The following is an 18,213-nucleotide window of genomic DNA, read 5'->3' as shown; positions in this document are numbered from 1 at the left end:
CTTTTGACGTTCCACTCCTCTTTAAATACTATATTCCACAAACAGCAATTTTCCTTGTGTTCAATAATTTTGTAGAAACTCATTCATTTATTAAAGAATCCTCTTCGGTTAGACCCCAAAAGAGCACGGTCTTTCTTCAGTCAGTCAATAAAGATAGTAAATTTAAACAGTTCTAATAAACCTATTAACCATTGCTTTTTATATACTGTAAGTACCCACTGTAGGTTTGATTTCTACTTATACCTGTGGTTTCAGATCACCCTAGTGAAACTTTAGTTCCTATTCATTTGCTTTAAATGCTTGTTCTGTAGTGAACAAACATTACTGTGATCAGTAGTTCAACAGTGAACAAATTAACATACAGTAATTCCTCATGACACAAGAAGACACCGAGTCCATGCTAGTTTACGGAGCAATCTCATTCTCCATTAGTTTTCCCCGTAATATATTCTCTACCCACATCACTCCCCCCCCCACAACATTCCCTTCAATTCCTCCCTGATTCAGCCACTCAGTCGTACACAAACGTGAACATCTTTGTTTACTGGAACAGTGGAGTGGGGGGGGGGGGGAGCAGAAATATACCGAACCCTAGAGAGGAACCGCAGACCACACTACCTACCCTATTACCCCTACTAATGTGTCACTACTTATATAATTAACAGAATAACAAGTCCTCCCAGCTTCAGTGGGTAAATATTTGATTTTATTTATTGGCTTCTGTGATCTTAGCTCTGTTGATCAGATTGGCACTTAGTGCCTGTTCAGAAAAGGTTTCCAGTCAATTTCAGAAGGGAGGCAGCTGCATTACTCTATGTCGGGAATTGCATATAAGCTAAAGACGGCAGATTTCCTCTCCTGTAGGACATTTTTTACCCATATGAGCTTTAATGTCAATCTAGCACTTCTATATACTTTTACAAATATTTCTATATTGCTAACTGAATTAAGGTTTCCACAACTGCTACAGCAGATCTGGAATCTGGTCGCTGGATGGTTCGTTCGGGTCTCAGAACAATCTTGATGTTAAATCAACCACTGTACCATCACCTTAAAGTCGTTTTGGGTTGGTAACGATTAGAATGCATCTTATTAAAACTTACTGAGATGAGTTGTGACTGAAAGACGAGCTCTTCAGATAATTATTTGGTGCCTGTAATTATTAAAAAAGAACAATTTAGTTTCTGGCAGTTACAATTGAAACAGGTGAATATGTACAATATCACTGAGGAAAGGTTACTGACATGAAACTTTAGCACTGCTTCTAACTCCAGAGACGGCAGCTGACCCTAAGTATTCTGTTTATTATGTTCATCCTGCATAATAGTTCCATGATACTAGACTCTGAAAAGCTTGAAATCTGGCAGCTTGAAGAATGCCCAATAAATTATACTGAAATTATTTTATTTTAAAATTATGTACTGTATTTGATCTAAAGAGGTAAAAAATGAAGCAATGATTTATAAATATCAGATATTATGGTTTTGTCGAAGATCTCCCTTGCACAAAGCTGCCTGACCTACTGAGTGTTTCCAGCATCGATTATTTTTGAACTGGTATTGGTTTACTAAGGTACAGTGAAAAGTTTGTCTTACGTCCTGTTCATACAGATCAATTCATTATACAGTGCATTAAAATAATACAAGCTAAAGCAACAACAGGATGCAGAATAAAGTGTAACGGCCACAGAGAACGCGCTGTGCAGGTAGACAATAAGATGCAACGTCATAACAAGATAAATTGTGAGGTCAAGAGTCCATCTTATCGTATGAGGGAACCATTCAATATTCTTGTAATTGTGGTGTAGAAGCTCTCCTTGAACCTAGTGTTATGTGCTTTTGAACTTTTGCATCTTCTGCCCAATGGAAAAGGAGAGATGAGAGAATTCCAGGGTGGCTGGCTGGCTGCTTTACTGAGGCATCAAGAAGTATAGACAGAATTCATAGAGGGGAGGCTGTCTTCTGTGATGTGATGAATTGTGCCTTAACTCTCTACGGTCATAGGCAGAGCAGTTACCACACCAAGCTCTGATGCATCCAGGTTGGATGCTTTCTGTCAGACATTGATAAAACTTGCTGAGAGTCAAATGGGGCATGCCAAATTTCATTAGCCTCCAGGCACTGGTGATTTTTCATGGCTGTGACACCTACATGGCTAGTCCAGAACATTCACTCCAGTACATTGGAGGCTGTCTAGAAGTTTGATAATATAACAATCCCCTTCTGTTTAAAATGTGCATGCTGTAGAATGTATTAAGGATGCTGCTTGATGTTATTTCACAGCCCATTACTGCATGCAAGCCATGCCACATACGACTGATCTGGGACTTAGTTTTGGAGTGGTCTTGTCTCTTGGCATATCTGATAGCTTTACAGATGTTGTATCTTTATTTCTTGTAAAGGTCAGGGTGACCTGAGTTGAATGATGGAGGGAATGGATCTCCTGGTTTAACTACGGTACCCAGAGAGTATACATTCCTCAAAGTCCGTGATGGTGGTGATATACTCAACTGGGCTAACAGCAACCACATGGCACTCAACGTCAGCAGACCAAAGAGCTTATTGTGGGCTTCAGGAAGAGTACGGCGTGGGAACTCAAACCAATCCTCGTAGAAGGATCAGAAGCGGTAACAGTGAGCGACTTCAAGTTCCTGGGTGTCAATACCTCTGAGGACCTAACCGGGAAGCAACATATTGATTCAGCTATACAGCAGGCAAGACAGTGGCTGTATTTTATTAGGAGTTTGAGGCAATTTTGTTTGTCAATTAAAACACTCAAAAACATCTAAAAACGTTTAATATAACTCAGTTTTTTTCTTTATATTTATTTATCATGTATTTCATTGTACTACTGCCATAAAGTTATCAAATTTCATGGCATATGCTGATGATATTAAATCTGATTCTGATTCTGAGAGCGAAATAAACTCAGTACTTTCCTAGGAAAACTCATTCCCTGTTAAAAATACAGGGACCTTTAAAGTCAAAACAACAAAAAAGGAATGTAACAAAACAGCCACTGCCTCATGAAAATAATGTATACTGCGAGATTTCTGATTTTATAAAAACAGTGAAGTTCTGCCAGCCAATTTAGCCTTATAACTGACAAGCAATTAGAAGCAATTTCTAAACAGAAAATAAATACTGATTTAGTAAGGACAAGCTACATTGAAACTAAGCAGGAATGAAACATATGAAGAACATCTACGGCAGCGATGAGGAAAGATTGAAAAACAGATATGCGGGGCAAGGCCGGTAGATTATTAGCTCCAGATGTGACTGTTCCTATCACAGAAGGAGTATGGGATCACTATCAAACACAACTGAAATGGAGACCATGAAAGAGGCAAGACTAAGGGAAGGAGAAAGAAATGGAAAACAAATGTAAAGGATGTGTCTACAGCAATATTCTTCTCATCTTCAGAGACACCAAGTGAATGCACATAATTAATTTGCTATCAAATGAAACTGGGACTTCGGAAAGCACTGGACCCAAATATCAGAAAAGGAATTTAGAGCAGATATCTTGTGGGGCAAAATTCTCAGCACTAGCTGAAATCTTGTGCAGTGGGTAGAATAGACAATCCCTGCCTATAAGTCACTATTACAGAATTTATAATCTGGCAATGACCTCAGATGAACATCGTAAAAATTATTTTCGCCAACTTGTGTCATGCACCCAGATATAACTTAATTACAACTAAACAATTTCATTTCCCCTAACAGACAGGGATTGAATGAAGAAATCCCTTGCCTAAGTAGTTAACTGGGTACAATTTATGTTCAACGATTTTGATGAAATAGAAGTCCAGACAGCTGTAGAACCAGACCAAATTCTAGCCGTTTGGTGCCTATAATGAAGTAAACCATTCAGTGTTTTTCACAGGAGGATATGACAAGTTTTGACACTGAGATGTACAAAGAGGAGGGGAGTTAGTCAACCCTGTATGAAGAAAAAAATTCAAGCAGATTATAGATCATGGAAAAATCTTAATCAAAGGGTAATAGGGTAATAAATCTCTTCCATAAAGTTATCACACGGGTGGAAAAGTTGTAAACTGGCCCACTGTGATAATGAAATAGCTTTCCAAATGATAATAATCTTGTTGTGGAGTTTACCATTTATTGAGTTCTATTCAGAAAACAATGCTGTGCTGTCTCTTTAATGTACACAACACAAAGTAAAGGATGAATCATCTCATGCTTTTGCAAAATACAAGTAATGTAGCCAAACTAAATGGCAGATGACTACATCAATGGAATATTCTGCAGCTTGCTTAGTTCTTTATATTATTTTCCTGACAATGTATTCATTCACAATAAGCCAAATATCAGCCCAGATATAAAGCACAACATCAATGACATATTTTATTTACAATGCTATTTTTACTCTTCCCATTTTATAAAGATAGCAACTCAGATATTGTTACAGTCACACAGCAAATCCCACAGTTGAGTCAGGTAACCTGCATTCACTGTCCCTCCCTTGGACTTGTGAAGTATTTGGTGAATCTCAACTTACTCCTATTAAACTTCCAGGTAACTGGAGCTGACCAAGTTCCCAGCCAGAACATGTCTTCCTCTTCACATTGCACCATAAATAATTGGTAATGATAAACGGTTGATCACATGAATTGTTGCTGCCGTGGGACTTGTAATTGTATACTAGTGATAGGTCTGACACATAAACTTATGATTAATGGTGAAGAAATGGGGAATAAGATTAACCACTATTTTAAAGTCGTCATCATTTTTCTTTTATACTTGAAGTACTATTATACCATGATGCAGACTGCACCAGTAAAGTGGTTTCTCAAGCAATAAACATATAACACAGTACGATAGAACGTGGGAATAGGCCCCAAAGCTCACAATGTCTGTGGTGATTATGATGCTGTATTAACCTAAACTCATCTGCCTCTCTTTCCCTCCATTCTCTACATGTTTATGTGCCTTTCTGAATGCCTCTTCAATGTCATTATGGTGTCTGCTCCTACCATCACCCCTAGCAGCACATTCCAGACACCTACTACTGACTCTCTGTGTGCAAATTTTGCTCTCCTTTAATGTATCCCCTCTTATCTTAAACCTACGCCCTCTTTTATTTGACATTTCCACCCTTGCAAAAAGACTCTAACCTATTCACACCTCTCTCAGGCTCTCCCCCAGCCTTTGACACTCCAGAGGAAACAATCGAACTTTGTCCAACCTCTCCTCATTGCTAATGCTCTCTAATTCAGACAACATCCTGGTGAAACTCTTCTGCACCCTCTCCAAAGCGTCCACATCCTTCCTGTAGTGGAGTCACCAGAACTGCATGTAAAACTTTAAATCTGGCTGAATCAGAATTATACAGCTACAAAACAACATCCTCTTACAGTCAATGGCATGATCAACAAAGGCAAGAATGCATACATCTTTTGTTTTAACCACTCTATCCAGTTGTGTTTCCACTTCCAGAGAGCTATTGACTTGGAGCCAAAGATCTCTCAGTACAAGGGTAAATTAAAGATTTCGTTACCTTATACTGCAAACTAAAAATAGAAGGCTGGCTTGGTTGTCAAAGTTTGCTCAACATTATTCTAGATTAAGTACTGGAGCAAGGGAAATGTGTTGCTTCTGTTAGCAGTCAAGCATTTAACCCAGTGGAGGTCGTTCTTATTTAAATGCAGATTTATCAACTTAACAAAATTAACTTGTACAGTTTGTAACAATGATAATAAGACTATTGACAGTCCCCTAGTAAGAGAGCACCTTATTGCCTCCTGCACTGCACTTTCTCTGTAAACTATAATATTTTATCCTGAATTCAGTTATTGTTATTTTCCTCAATGCACTGATGTAATATGCAAGGATGGCATGCGGAACAAAGTTTTTCACTATCTCAGTAAAAGTGACAACACTAAGCCAATTTATCAATTTAAAATAATTTAAAAGTTTTATTTGATTTCAAAACTATACAGAAACTGTTCCTGCTTTGGCAAAATCGCCTACAGGGACTATGGCCCTGCACTCTAGTATAACTTCCTAAATATCTTGTTCCACTTAAACACCCTCAAAAACATCCTGCAAACCCAACCTCTTCAACCATGCAGCCAGCAATCCTTCCACTTTGAAGCATCTTAGCTTTCTCTGCCACACTGACAGTACAAACATTCACCTACTGCCATCAAGGATAGCAAAATAGTCTAAACTGTTGAACAGGCTTCTTGTTTTGTCATCTGGACAAACTGTTCAGCTCAAGAAAGCATCAAAGAGTGCAATGATAACCTCATTCTTCCTTGCAAACAGAATTGTGCAAGACACTTCAGCAACAGGCAAATCAAATTCTTCAGAAAATCTGACAGTTACACTTTCGTAGCATTAATCAATCCATTTTATGATGTAAAATCAGCCCCTTACGTCAAACTTCATTTCTCTACACTGTTCATCTGAGTAGAAACATACAAGTCATGATTATAAAAAAAATCATGATTATAATATTGACAATCTGACACGGTGGTCAGCAGCACAGGAGCGCCGCAGGGAACCGTACTCTCTCCGGTCCTGTTCACCCTGTACACATCAGACTTCCAATATAACTCGGAGTCCTGCCATGTGCAGAAGTTCGCTGATGACACGGCCATAGTGGGGTGTGTCAGGAATGGACAGGAGGAGGAGTATAGGAAACTGATACAGGACTTTGTGATATGGTGCAACTCAAACTACCTGCGTCTCAATATCACCAAGACCAAGGAGATGGTGGTGGACTTTAGGAGATCTAGGCCTCATATGGAGCCAGTGATCATTAATGGAGAATGTGTGGAGCAGGTTAAGACCTACAAGTATCTGGGAGTACAGTTAGACGAGAAGCTAGACTGGACTGCCAACACAGATGCCTTGTGCAGGAAGGCACAGAGTCGACTGTACTTCCTTAGAAGGTTGGCGTCATTCAATGTCTGTAGTGAGATGCTGAAGATGTTCTATAGGTCAGTTGTGGAGAGCGCCCTCTTCTTTGTGGTGGCGTGTTGGGGAGGAAGCATTAAGAAGAGGGACGCCTCACGTCTTAATAAGCTGGTAAGGAAGGCGGGCTCTGTCGTGGGCAAAGTACTGGAGAGTTTAACATCGGTAGCTGAGCGAAGGGCGCTGAGTAGGCTACGGTCAATTATGGAAAACTCTGAACATCCTCTACATAGCACCATCCAGAGACAGAGAAGCAGTTTCAGCGACAGGTTACTATCGATGCAATGCTCCTCAGACAGGATGAAGAGGTCAATACTCCCCAATGCCATTAGGCTTTACAATTCAACCGCCAGGACTTAAGAACTTTTTAAAAGCTATTATTAATGCTTTTTGAGATAGTGATTTAGATGCATATCATATTTTTTTTACTGAGTTAAGTACTGTATGTTATTAGTTTTGCTACAACAAGTGTATGGGACATTGGAAAAAAAGTTGAATTTCCCCATGGGGATGAATAAAGTATCTATCTATCTATCTATCTATCTATCTAATTTATAAATTGTGGATTTGTCAGAATTACAATCTGACCTTGCACTTACAGTGTGCCTTCAAAAGTAACAAAAAACATTTGAGCACATTTCAAATCTGGGTGCCTGATAGCCTCAGTTCACATCTCTTTCAGTAGTCACGGCTGGGAAGTTGGTTTGTTGCTCATAGCATCATCATGATCCTTCAGCTCACTATGTCCATTCCACGGGGCAAGGCCAAGACCCCTCTCAACTGTTGCTTCCTAGCAGCAAAGAGATGCTTCCCAAACAACAGTGTGGAATCCATCATTGCTAAGCATAATGAACAAGCTCTTCACTGTGCATCAATCTAAGAGAATGCAAGGAACAGATTTAACAATTACTCGTGACCTTTAATAACCACATGCAAAACCTCAGCTCAGTCCACCACAGCAGACAATAGAGAAACTGGCTGCTTGTAGAAATTCATTCACATTCTTCCTATACCTTGGGGACCAGAACTGCATGCAGTTCTCTAGCTGAGGGTATGCACTGTATCCCTTCTGCCATCCTAAGGATCAATGGACCGAATTCAAGGTCCCTCTGTCGCTCAGTACATTCTAGGACCTCACCATTCATGGTGTCGTTAGTACAAGCCACAACAGTTGTGTATTTAATATTTCAGTAATATTTGAGTAATATTGTAAATATATACCATCATCCTCTGTCACCTCTTGCCAAGCCAAATGTGGATCCATTTTGCCAACTTGCCCTGGATTTCGAGGGCCCTAACATTTGAAAATGAGGACCAAATTTGCCATACTCTAATCATTTTTCATGACCCTTCTTGGACTTCCTAATTTCCCTTTAAAGTGCCTCTCTGCATTTTTGTGTACTTCTGGCATGCCCCTCCTATCATTGGTTCCTTATATTTAACATATGCTTCCTTTTTTGTGTCTTCTTCTAATTCTAAATATCCCACAACATCCAAGGTTCCCTTTGCTTGGCTTCTAACCTTACAGGCCCATGTCAGCCTTGAAATCTTGCTATTTATCTTATGAATACTTTTCACTGTACCAATGTAGACTTACCTGCAAGTACTCTACAAGGTCCTTGCTATGTTAATAAAATCAGCCTTCTCCCAATTTGAGATTTTTATTACTGGCGCATACTTACCCCTTTCCATAACCACTTCAGAATATACTGAGTTATGGTCAATACTCAATACTAAATTAATGCAATCATTGACTAACCTCCTCCCCTTTAACTTCCCCTCTCCTCCAGCTCACCGACAAATTCTACACCCCAGGATACCATCACCATTCCTGCATGGCAGATAAACTTCTGTGGTGATAATACTATTGTGGACCCAATATTTGAGTCATCTGCACAAGAGATTCTGCAGATGCTGGAAATCCAGAGGTTGTACCTCTCTAACATGACAAATACTCTGAGCCCCCTTTCCCTACAAACTCATTTTAAGCCTTCTCCCAACAGTACCAGGAAACCTTCCAGCAAGCATGTTGGTCTCATTCTAGTTAAAGTATATCCAGTGAAGCTTGTACAAGTTTTATCTTCCCCAGAGATTACCCGAATGATCCAGGAACCCTGTACCATCCCTTCAGCCATACATTCACCTAACCTATCCCTCTGTTCTATACTCGCTAGATACTGGCATTGGAAGTAATCCAAAGATTCTGCCCCTGAATAGAAAATCCTCCAAAATGTAGTGGATACAGCCCAATCCATCACAGATAAAGCACTGCTGAACACTGAGCACACCTACATGGAGCATTGTCACAGGAAGGCAGCACCCACCATCCAGGCCATATTCTCTTCTCAGTGCTGCCATTAGGAAGAAGGTACAATGGCCTCAGCACTCACACCACCAGGTTCAGGAACACTGGTTAACCCTCAACCATCAGGTTTCTGAACCAGAGGGTATAACTTCTCTTGCTCCAACATTGAAATGTTCCCACAAACTCTGGAATCCCTCTCGAGGACTCCTCTCATGGTCTCTACATTTATTGTTCGTTTGTGTTTATTTTGTTTGTCGGCTTTTACACATGGGTATTTTGTTCATCGTTAGGTACAGTCTTTCACTGATTCGATTGCTTTTCTTGGGCTTACTGTGTACGCCTGCTACAAACCTCAGAGTTGTATATGGTGACATATATATGTACTTTGATAATAAATTTAGTTCGAGCTTTGAAGATTAAAACCTTTAAGGTCCTGCTCTTTGAAAAGATGCTTAGCTCCCTGATCTCCAGTTGCAGGATCTCACTCCTTCTCTTAACTAAGCCGTTGGCACTTACGTGTAGCACAACCTCTGACTCATCAGCAGGCAATCCTTGACCATAGCACAAGGGTGCTACTCAGCACCCATACCTAACATAGCTACTCCCTTTGGCTGAGATGGTTACAGAAAAATAAACAGATGCCTGGCAGTAAACAGGCCTGTTGCTTACCAAAGTCCACACTTCAACGTCAACAGAAATATTTCATCTTCATGTCGCCTGTGACATGACAGCCTACAAGCTGTGATCTTTATTAATGGGTCCACAAGAAACCCAGTCTCAGTGTAGGTTAGTGTCAATTAAGTAAGCTTCATTACCCAACACTTTTCTCAACCTTTGTCAGTGCAATGCTGGACCTGACTTCCAGTAGTAAGCTTCCAACTGGGGTGGAGCTAATCAGAAGCATAAATTGGAAAACATTCAACTGACACTGCCCCCTTTACCGATCCAAGGTCACCCCAGTCACTGAATTGCAAAAAGTTAGTTAACTTCGTGTTTGTGCATTTTCAGAGGCAGAGTTGGTCAATGTTGGTTCATGACATGAACTGTATGGGAGAATAACTCTGCAAAAGTAAAAAGAAACTGTTCTTAACCAGTGTCATCATTGTACAACACAAACTTTCAATAATAAATGTCCCTGACAGAACCCTGAAGAATATGGACAAGTTTCCATCTCCTGAGAGTCACACGTTAACTAAGGCAGGGACCAATGATGTAACTTATCACTCTCTTTTAGGTGCTTTTTTGGACCAGTTGAGAAAAGAGGTGTTTGGAGATGAACATATCAAACTCAGCAAAGCTTCACAACCTTACCAAGAAGCAGAACCTCAATGCACTTTAGAAATGCCACCAGCGCTCTGCACCTCCAGAAGATACTCTATCAGCTGGTGGGAACTGTAACACAATGTCAGAGCCCTCTCCTAGGCCACAGCCCCAGCAACTAACATGAGTTTCAATGGGGAGGACACATAATTTGCGTACCCCAAACCAGCTTAACACGAAGGTCAAAATGCGAAGTGTTAACTGAATACCGCCAGCGACTAAGAAAGAGACATTTGTTTCCAACAGAGAGAAGGTGGTGTCAAGAGAGCATCTGGTCTCGAAGTTCACCAAGAAATTGAGGTGAGAGCTTAAAAATCCCCTCAATAGATAATCTAAGTCCTCCTGCTGCTATGCAATTTACTGGCAATCTAACTAATTTGGAAACGCATCAAACAACGATTTAATACATACTTAACAGCAAGCAGAGCCGGTGGGGCAGAGGAAAGACTGAAAGTGTCCATCTTTCTTCACATAATTGGCAAGGATGCTTTGGACATCTACAGCAGTTTCAAATTGATGGGGCAGCCTTTTTACGATGGACGCTCTGATGACAAGTTTTGAGGAGTACTTTGTCCCAAGTGAAAACATTTTGAAAGATACAAGCTCTTTTCCTTTGACCTGAACCAAGGTGGCAGTTGTGACCACTACTTAGCTGATCTTTACACACTGAGTAAGACCTGTCAGCTTGGCAATTTGAGAGACTTACTAGTCAAAATAGACAAAACAGTTTGTGGAATCCCAGATAATGTTCTCAGAGAAAGATTGCTCCGTGAAAAAGACTTAACACCAGAAATGGCTGTGAATATATGTAGGGCAGCGGAGACCACATGTGCACACAAGCTAAGGACCTGCAGAGAGCAGAGACAACATAGTAAATGTGGAAAAGATGGCTCCCATGGTGGGGGAGTCTAGGACAAGGCGGCATAACCTCAGGATTAACCTCTCCATTTAAAACAGAGATGTGGAGCAATTTCTTTAGCCAGAGGGTGATGAACTTGTAGAATTTATTACCACAGGCAACTGTGGAGGCCGGCTTGTTGGGTGCACTTTAGGCAGAGTCTGGTAGGTTCTTGTTTGGATACAGCATCAAAGGTTACTGGGAGAAGGCTGGGGAGTGGGGCTGAGGAGGAGCAAAAAAAAAGGATCAGCCATGATTAAATCATGGAGCAGATTCTGTGGGCCAAATGGCCTAACTTTACCCTTATTGTCTTATGGTCTAATGAATTTAGCAGAGTCACCAACTATGTTCAATCTGGGCAAGGATCCAGGTCAGCACCGATCTGGGCTTGAGATCTGTTTCCCTATACAGTAATTGCAAAAATTGAAATGAGGGTTGTATATTAAAAACTCCTTTCCTTGGTGTGTGAAATGAACCCATTCATTGCATTTTAATCACAACTTCGAGTCAGAAGACTTGCTGGAGAGTTGCTGTTTATAAAGGTACACACCTCTATTAAAGAAATTCTGAACAAGTTAAGATTCTGTGGGAAAAATCTTTTCTTCTCTGAGCTGACTACGTGCTGTTTGGGATAATGTGTGCTCTGTTCAAGGTCTGTCTGACTGAAGGACTAGTAGGCGGCAGATAATCAGGCTGTCTGTCCTTGAAGTGGAGATGCGAGGGAGGGGATAAGGGAGGCAGACAAGAGAAGATCTCCTTGTATTAAATTTACAGGGGAGCAACAAGCGCATCATTTGGGATTACTTCCTGCTGGCACCCACTAAATGACTTCAGCTCAGAAGCTAAGAATTAAACCCCAGCACCCTGACTCCAACAGAAGTATTCAAGTCAACTAAGGTCCTGAACCACTTTGGTTCTTCACTTTCTAAAATCAGTGACATCCCTTGATTTGTCCAGCTTACTATATAAAAATACTGTTATATACAATATACAAGATGGCTGCGTGACGCAGTTTGCAGCAGCCTCTCTGGAGCTGATATGTTATTTGTTAAGCGGGGTGCCGTGCACAATCCTAATCTGATGAAAAATGGACGTGGGAGCATGGAGGAACATTTGGAAATCTCCAGGAAGGCCTTCTTCGTTGCTGCTGCTGCTGTGAGGTCCGGGTCTCTGCTGAGAAGAACAGGCCCCCAGTCCTCGGGGTCGTGTTGCTGGTGGCTGTTGGCAGGGGCGTTGTAGTACGCTCGGCAGAAGATGGTGCTCAGAGAGGCTGTGCCGGAGGGGATGGTCGGAGGCTCGGAAGTTCGACGGACTCGATGTCCGCTGCGGTCGGGGCGCTTTCACTGTGTGCTACGTCTATGAGGCTGTGTCCGATGGAGCTTGCATTGTGTGCTGCATCTGCGAGGCTGAGTCCAGCGGTACCTTGGAATTCCATAGCGGGGGTATTCCCTTCTGCTGCCTGCGTGGGATGACGAGTCTGTCGGGACCCTGAGGACTTGTGGAAACTGTGTGGTGGTTTCTTTCGAACTTGTAGTCTTTTAACATCTTTGGACTATTTTCACTGTGCCCATTGCCTGTTTTTTTATTAATTATCATATTGTCTGCACTATTGTAATTATATGTTAACCATAACTATATGTAACTATATGGTTTTGTATAGGTCTTGTAGCTTTAGTTTTTGGGTTGTTGGGTGATTGAGTTGGTCTCCTGACTTGGTGTGTCTGGGTAGTCTTGTTTTGTCTGGGGCTTGTTTTGTCCCCAGCTCCTTTCTGGGGAATGTGCTAAGATGGTAATGTGATATTAATACGCAACAGCCTCTCCGGACTCTGGAGTTGGGGATTACCAAATGTTATGTGGATTTTTTGGTGTAGTCTGTTTTGTTGTGTGCTTTTGTGATACCATTCTGGAGAAACGTTGTCTCATTTTTAAAATGCATTGCATTTTTGGTTTCTAAATGCCAATAAACTGAAACTGAACTGAACTGTTTGCTGGGTCCCTGAAATTCATCAGCTTCCCAAATGAGGCTCTTTAGAAAGAAGAGAAAGAATGGTAGACTTGACCTTGTAACAACGGATTTCCTTAGATAAAGGTGACACTGGATTTAATATACATGGCTTGTCTGCTCCCATACAGAACTATCCCCTGCAATACAACAAAAAGGCCCACTCCTTGCAGAATCAGTGGTCATCCAAACAAGCAATCAGTACTGATGCAGCATTAAGACCTGAAATACACACTATCCATTAGCCTCCACTGTGAGGCTCAACCTGCTAAGTTCCTTCATTTATACTTGCTCCAGATAATTAGATCTGCTGTCTGTTGTGTCAAACAAAAGGTGTGGGTTGAGGCAACTTCATCATCATATTTTCACCTTGTTGCATTGCCATGTCAATCACTCTACCATCATTTTCAGGTGACAATTAATTTAAGCCCCATAACATCATCACGTTGTTTGTCACCTCACATTATGATTTGCTCATTATTTAGATTACTTGATCCTTTGCTTTCTTGCACAATCTTTGTTTGTTACACAAGATCCTACTAAATGCTGATTCCCATCATAGAATGGACTATGGAATAAAATCTTGTTTGACTCATGATATAGAAAGACCCCACAATTATAATTCAATAATTATTAACAACCTCTTCAAATTGCCTGAAAAATTCCTGTCAGTTTCTGTATGACGTGTAGATTGTTTCTAGCCAGACAGAATCTGTCTGAGCACTATCAACATAAAAAAATTCCTTTCTATGTCTGCATTCAGTAAAGCCAATGCTTCCTTTTTCCCCACCTTCCTCCAAATTTTTTTATAGGTGAGAATATATAATTACAGTCCAAACAAAGACAAGTTTCTATTAAAGTAATTAACTCTCCATTCTAGATTAAATGCACTACTTTTGGCTTCAGCTTTAAAGTTTTATAGATTCACAGAGCAACATTCAAACTTTGATCCACAAAAACATATTTCTTTCATTTTCTTTCTTTCATAATTTCTTTCACAATCTACAGGTATGTTCTTAGCTTTTTTTCTATCCAGCATGATTTCTCTCTGTGATCCTGCAACTTGCTGTTCAGCTACATTCCCGATTATTTGTGTTCATTACAACATTATGCAAGCAAATTATAACATATTTGATTTGACCCTCTTTAATCAATTTTGTGCTTATCAGCATGAGGTTTACAAATGAGGCTTTTTTTCCTGTAAAGTAGGGATGGTCAAAATGAACAGCTCCTTTAAAGAATGGCTCAAAATTAATTAAATATCATTAATTTAAGCTTCTTCAAATACATGTTTCAGTTCATTAACGACACTATTTACAAACAAGCATGCTCTTTGGAGTAAAAGGATAAAAGGAAGTTTATAATTTGGTGCGGAATACCACTTGTAGCTTCCATATTTGTGAAATGAGGGCAGGAGTAAAGGGTGTTAGCTGGAGTGGGTTGAAGGCTTGTTTCTATGATGAATGCTTCTATGATATGAACAGCGATGCAATGTTACTTTAAGGATCCACTGAGTTCCACAGAGAAGGGCCAATGAAGACATGTTATATTGGAAGCATTAAGTACAAGGTAAAAAGTACAACGATCACAGGCATAGTGCTCACTACCGCTGCACAACAGCATCCCATCTGGAAGCCGTGACAAAGAAAGGGAATGGCTTTCTGGACTGGAGTTGGCATGGACAAGCTGCACGGAGCTGATGCTGCAACCAGTTTCCTCAAGGCCGCACGATCAGGAAACTTGGACAAGTGGTCAGACAGAAGTGGCTCCCTTGGCAGATGTGCAAGGTGGTAGCCGTGCGCCTGCTCCAGCAGAGGTGGAAGGGCAGGGTCTGAGGGACACAGGAGGGGATGTGGAGGGATGCTACGCACCCCTGCCTGCAGCTGGAAGCAGGCCAGATGCCGGTGCTCCAACCGAGAGCAGAAGAGGATTCGACATATGGGTCTCCCGTGAGCAGTGGGGAGAAGATGGGCCTCTCCACACTTTGATCCTGCTTGTATTTTTAGATTGGTTGCAATGTGACCAATTATCCACTCACCTGTCTTATATATATCTATATAAATTTTAAAAAAAATACCACTGGCAGGCGGCATCTAGTATTTTCAGTTTAGACTGAAGGGAATGACACATGTGCTTGTGTTGCCCACTTAATGGCAGGTGGAACTGCTGAGTAAAGCCAGAATTGTCTCCCCAAAAATGTAAAGCAGAAGTTTAATTATCTGGCACAGCACTAAGGATTGGCTGTGCATCCCCTACCGTTGCATGCCTTTTTAAAAAACCTGCCAGATAATACCGAATTTTGCCAATTGCCATATCATCAGTGAGTCTTACAGAGTACAACATATCATTCGTTTTATTCTATAACCTCTGATATTATTCAGTATATGAAAACATAATTAACTCGGTTAAACTGGCAGATCCAACTTACTTGTACTCTTCCTTCAGCAGAGAGTACAGCTTCTTTGTAATTCAACTACATATGAAGCTCATAATGAAAGGGGAGTCAGCCGGGGAATAACAGCAAAGTTTAAAAGTAGTAACAATATCAAATTTAATGGTAACTACAAAAAATGTCTGAACACAGAACACCACTTAGCAAACTCACTTCAAAATGGAATTGAATGATGCAAAAACAAAATAGCGCACATGCCAGAAATCTGAAATAAGTCAGGGAATGCTGGAGCTACTCAGCATGTTAACAGATTTTAATGAGAAGGAAACTGCTTTAATCTTCAGGGTGGTGTGTTTTCATCCAAATTGATGTCAAGGTAAGCAAGAAGTGACTGGAAATCCAACAGTTACATAAAAAATAACTTCCACTTATAAAACATCAAGGAAAAAAATCTTACTTATGACAACCTGCTTTGCAACACACAGTAAGTTAGGGACAGGTAATCACAAACAGTAAGTTGCTACCTTAAATTGTCCTGGATATCGGGTCTGCCAAATACAATTCAACGAGAGCCAAAATGATTGACACCAATGGTACTAACAAACGGTCAAAGCTATTAGCCAACATTGTTAAATACCCAAGATCATCAGGGATGGTGTGGTCATGGAGATTGTATTTAGTAGGAATACTACATAAAAAGAAATAATAGAGGATCTAAAACCAATGATTTTAATAAACTGTCCATGATTCATAATAAATTTACAATTTGCAATTTAAAACATAACAAAATAGATCCAATACATCCAGTCTTGGTACTCAGAAAAGGCATCTTTCAGAGAAGATAACAAATTTTTATTTCAAACAACCAGTACGGGGATCCACTACTCCCTCTGTCCAAGAAGGCATACAAAAAGTTCTGTAGAAATCTGAAGGAAGACTTCAATCAGCAACTTCTCTCAGTTGATAAATTCCCTTCTGCACAATCTTGGTACAAGGTTTTGATAATTATACTGTATGTCAGATCAAGAAGTGTTGAACCACAAACTTTTGTTCACATGAGAAACATTAAGATTTTTAAATATCTCACAATGTAAGTTCTTAATGTTGGTCAGAAGACCATTTTTATTTTAGATGGCCAAGCTGAACTCGCAATAATAAAAATACATTGCATCCTAAATTTCCTTCCTCCCACCATATAAAAATTAAACAAAATAAGGCACAAGATTAATTCTGTTTATAATTCTGCTAAATTAGCAAAAAAGGGGTGGTGAAAAGAAAAGAAATGGGAATTATATTAGAGAAATTGCTTGGGGAGATACACACATGAATACGTACACACTATTGAACAGGCACATCTTTAAAGAGATTAGTTAGTTAACAGCTGTATCTACAGTTTTTGATTCAAATCTCTTGCTATTTTCTTTCTCACAGTTGAGCCCTTCGGAAATAAATAGGCACATGGAATTGAAAAAACAAATAATGCTGGCCATTTATCACTGCTGCCGCTTTCTGATCTGTTTTGTTCAACCAAAACATATCAATCTACAGAAACTATCAACAACAGTTTGCCTTAATATAGGCAATTAAGTGCTTGCTAAAAACTAGCCCGTTAAGGAGATCCTGAGCAGCAAGTTCAATGAAAAAGGCCACATTAAGCATGAATGGCACTATGACATATTCCAATAAAATGTCGGTCCTTCAAACTGTTCAAAATGATGTGGAAATGAAATTTTATATTTGACGGCTACCTATGAAGATCAGGAGTATAAAAAGATCAAAATCAAATGCAATTAAATATTCTCTAATCAAGTTCTATAACTTCCCACCAGGCACTCCCAACTAATAAACCCAATCAGCACAAAGCCAATTTTGTATGAAAAGGCCTTTTATAATAAAACTAGCAGAGATAAGGCACAATAGTAGAAGGGGAAATATCTTTAATGCTATCAGATGTTGCCATTATAGAAAAAACATGTTAGCTTTTTTTGCTTGTTACAACAAGCTTGAGTTAATAATAAATTAAACATTACCTACCGGACTGTTCACATGACTTACAAATGCATCCGAAGTATCAGGCTGTAAAAGAAAGAGAAGGGAGAATGTTGAGCTATCCTTGTATCAGAAAAAAACAATTTTCTTATCCAATTGTGTTTGTCAAAATAGAAGCCATGTTTTGTATTGAAGAAAAAGCTCATAATTGCCACCTCATAATTCAGTCAGTTCTCGCAGCAAGATCTTCTAACAGGCTTACACCATGGTCATGTGTCACAGATAATGAATAATCCTCACTTGTATGAAATTTTAACCCTGCATGAGCAGAGCAGAAGCAGCTCAAGGATGTTTGTCACCTGACTG

The 18,213-nt window shown here is 40.0% G+C and overlaps 1 protein-coding gene and 1 long non-coding RNA gene across 11 annotated transcripts in view; one reads left to right on the top strand and one right to left on the bottom strand.

Moving 5' to 3' along the window:
* The window catches only part of LOC140732141 (uncharacterized), a 35,921-nt gene extending 24,104 nt beyond the window's left edge, over positions 1 to 11,817 (top strand). Inside the window, exon 3 of the long non-coding RNA XR_012099996.1 lies at positions 10,481 to 11,817. This is a non-coding gene — a long non-coding RNA (uncharacterized lncRNA). The remainder of the gene's footprint in view (positions 1 to 10,480) is intronic.
* LOC140732139 (tensin-3-like) overlaps positions 1 to 18,213 on the bottom strand; it is a 434,552-nt gene that overhangs the window by 181,042 nt on the left and 235,297 nt on the right. For 9 of the 10 annotated variants that reach the window (XR_012099994.1, XM_073054363.1, XM_073054356.1 and 6 more), the window contains 2 exons: positions 17,893 to 17,934; positions 1,104 to 1,153 (listed from right to left, as the gene is read on the bottom strand). Coding sequence is in view for 8 of the 10 variants with exons in the window: in XM_073054363.1 (XP_072910464.1) it covers positions 1,104 to 1,153; positions 17,893 to 17,934 (92 nt within the window). In the remaining 2 variants the exon portion in view is untranslated. Of the gene's footprint in view, positions 1 to 1,103; positions 1,154 to 17,892; positions 17,935 to 18,062; positions 18,081 to 18,213 lie in introns of those variants that run through there. The other variant, XM_073054362.1, reaches the window with a different exon arrangement.

This window comes from Hemitrygon akajei, chromosome 8 (genome assembly GCF_048418815.1).
Source record: "Hemitrygon akajei chromosome 8, sHemAka1.3, whole genome shotgun sequence".
Classification (NCBI taxonomy): domain Eukaryota; kingdom Metazoa; phylum Chordata; class Chondrichthyes; order Myliobatiformes; family Dasyatidae; genus Hemitrygon; species Hemitrygon akajei.
Note: the sequence above shows the minus strand (reverse complement) of the source record. Positions and strands in the feature narration are given on the sequence as shown.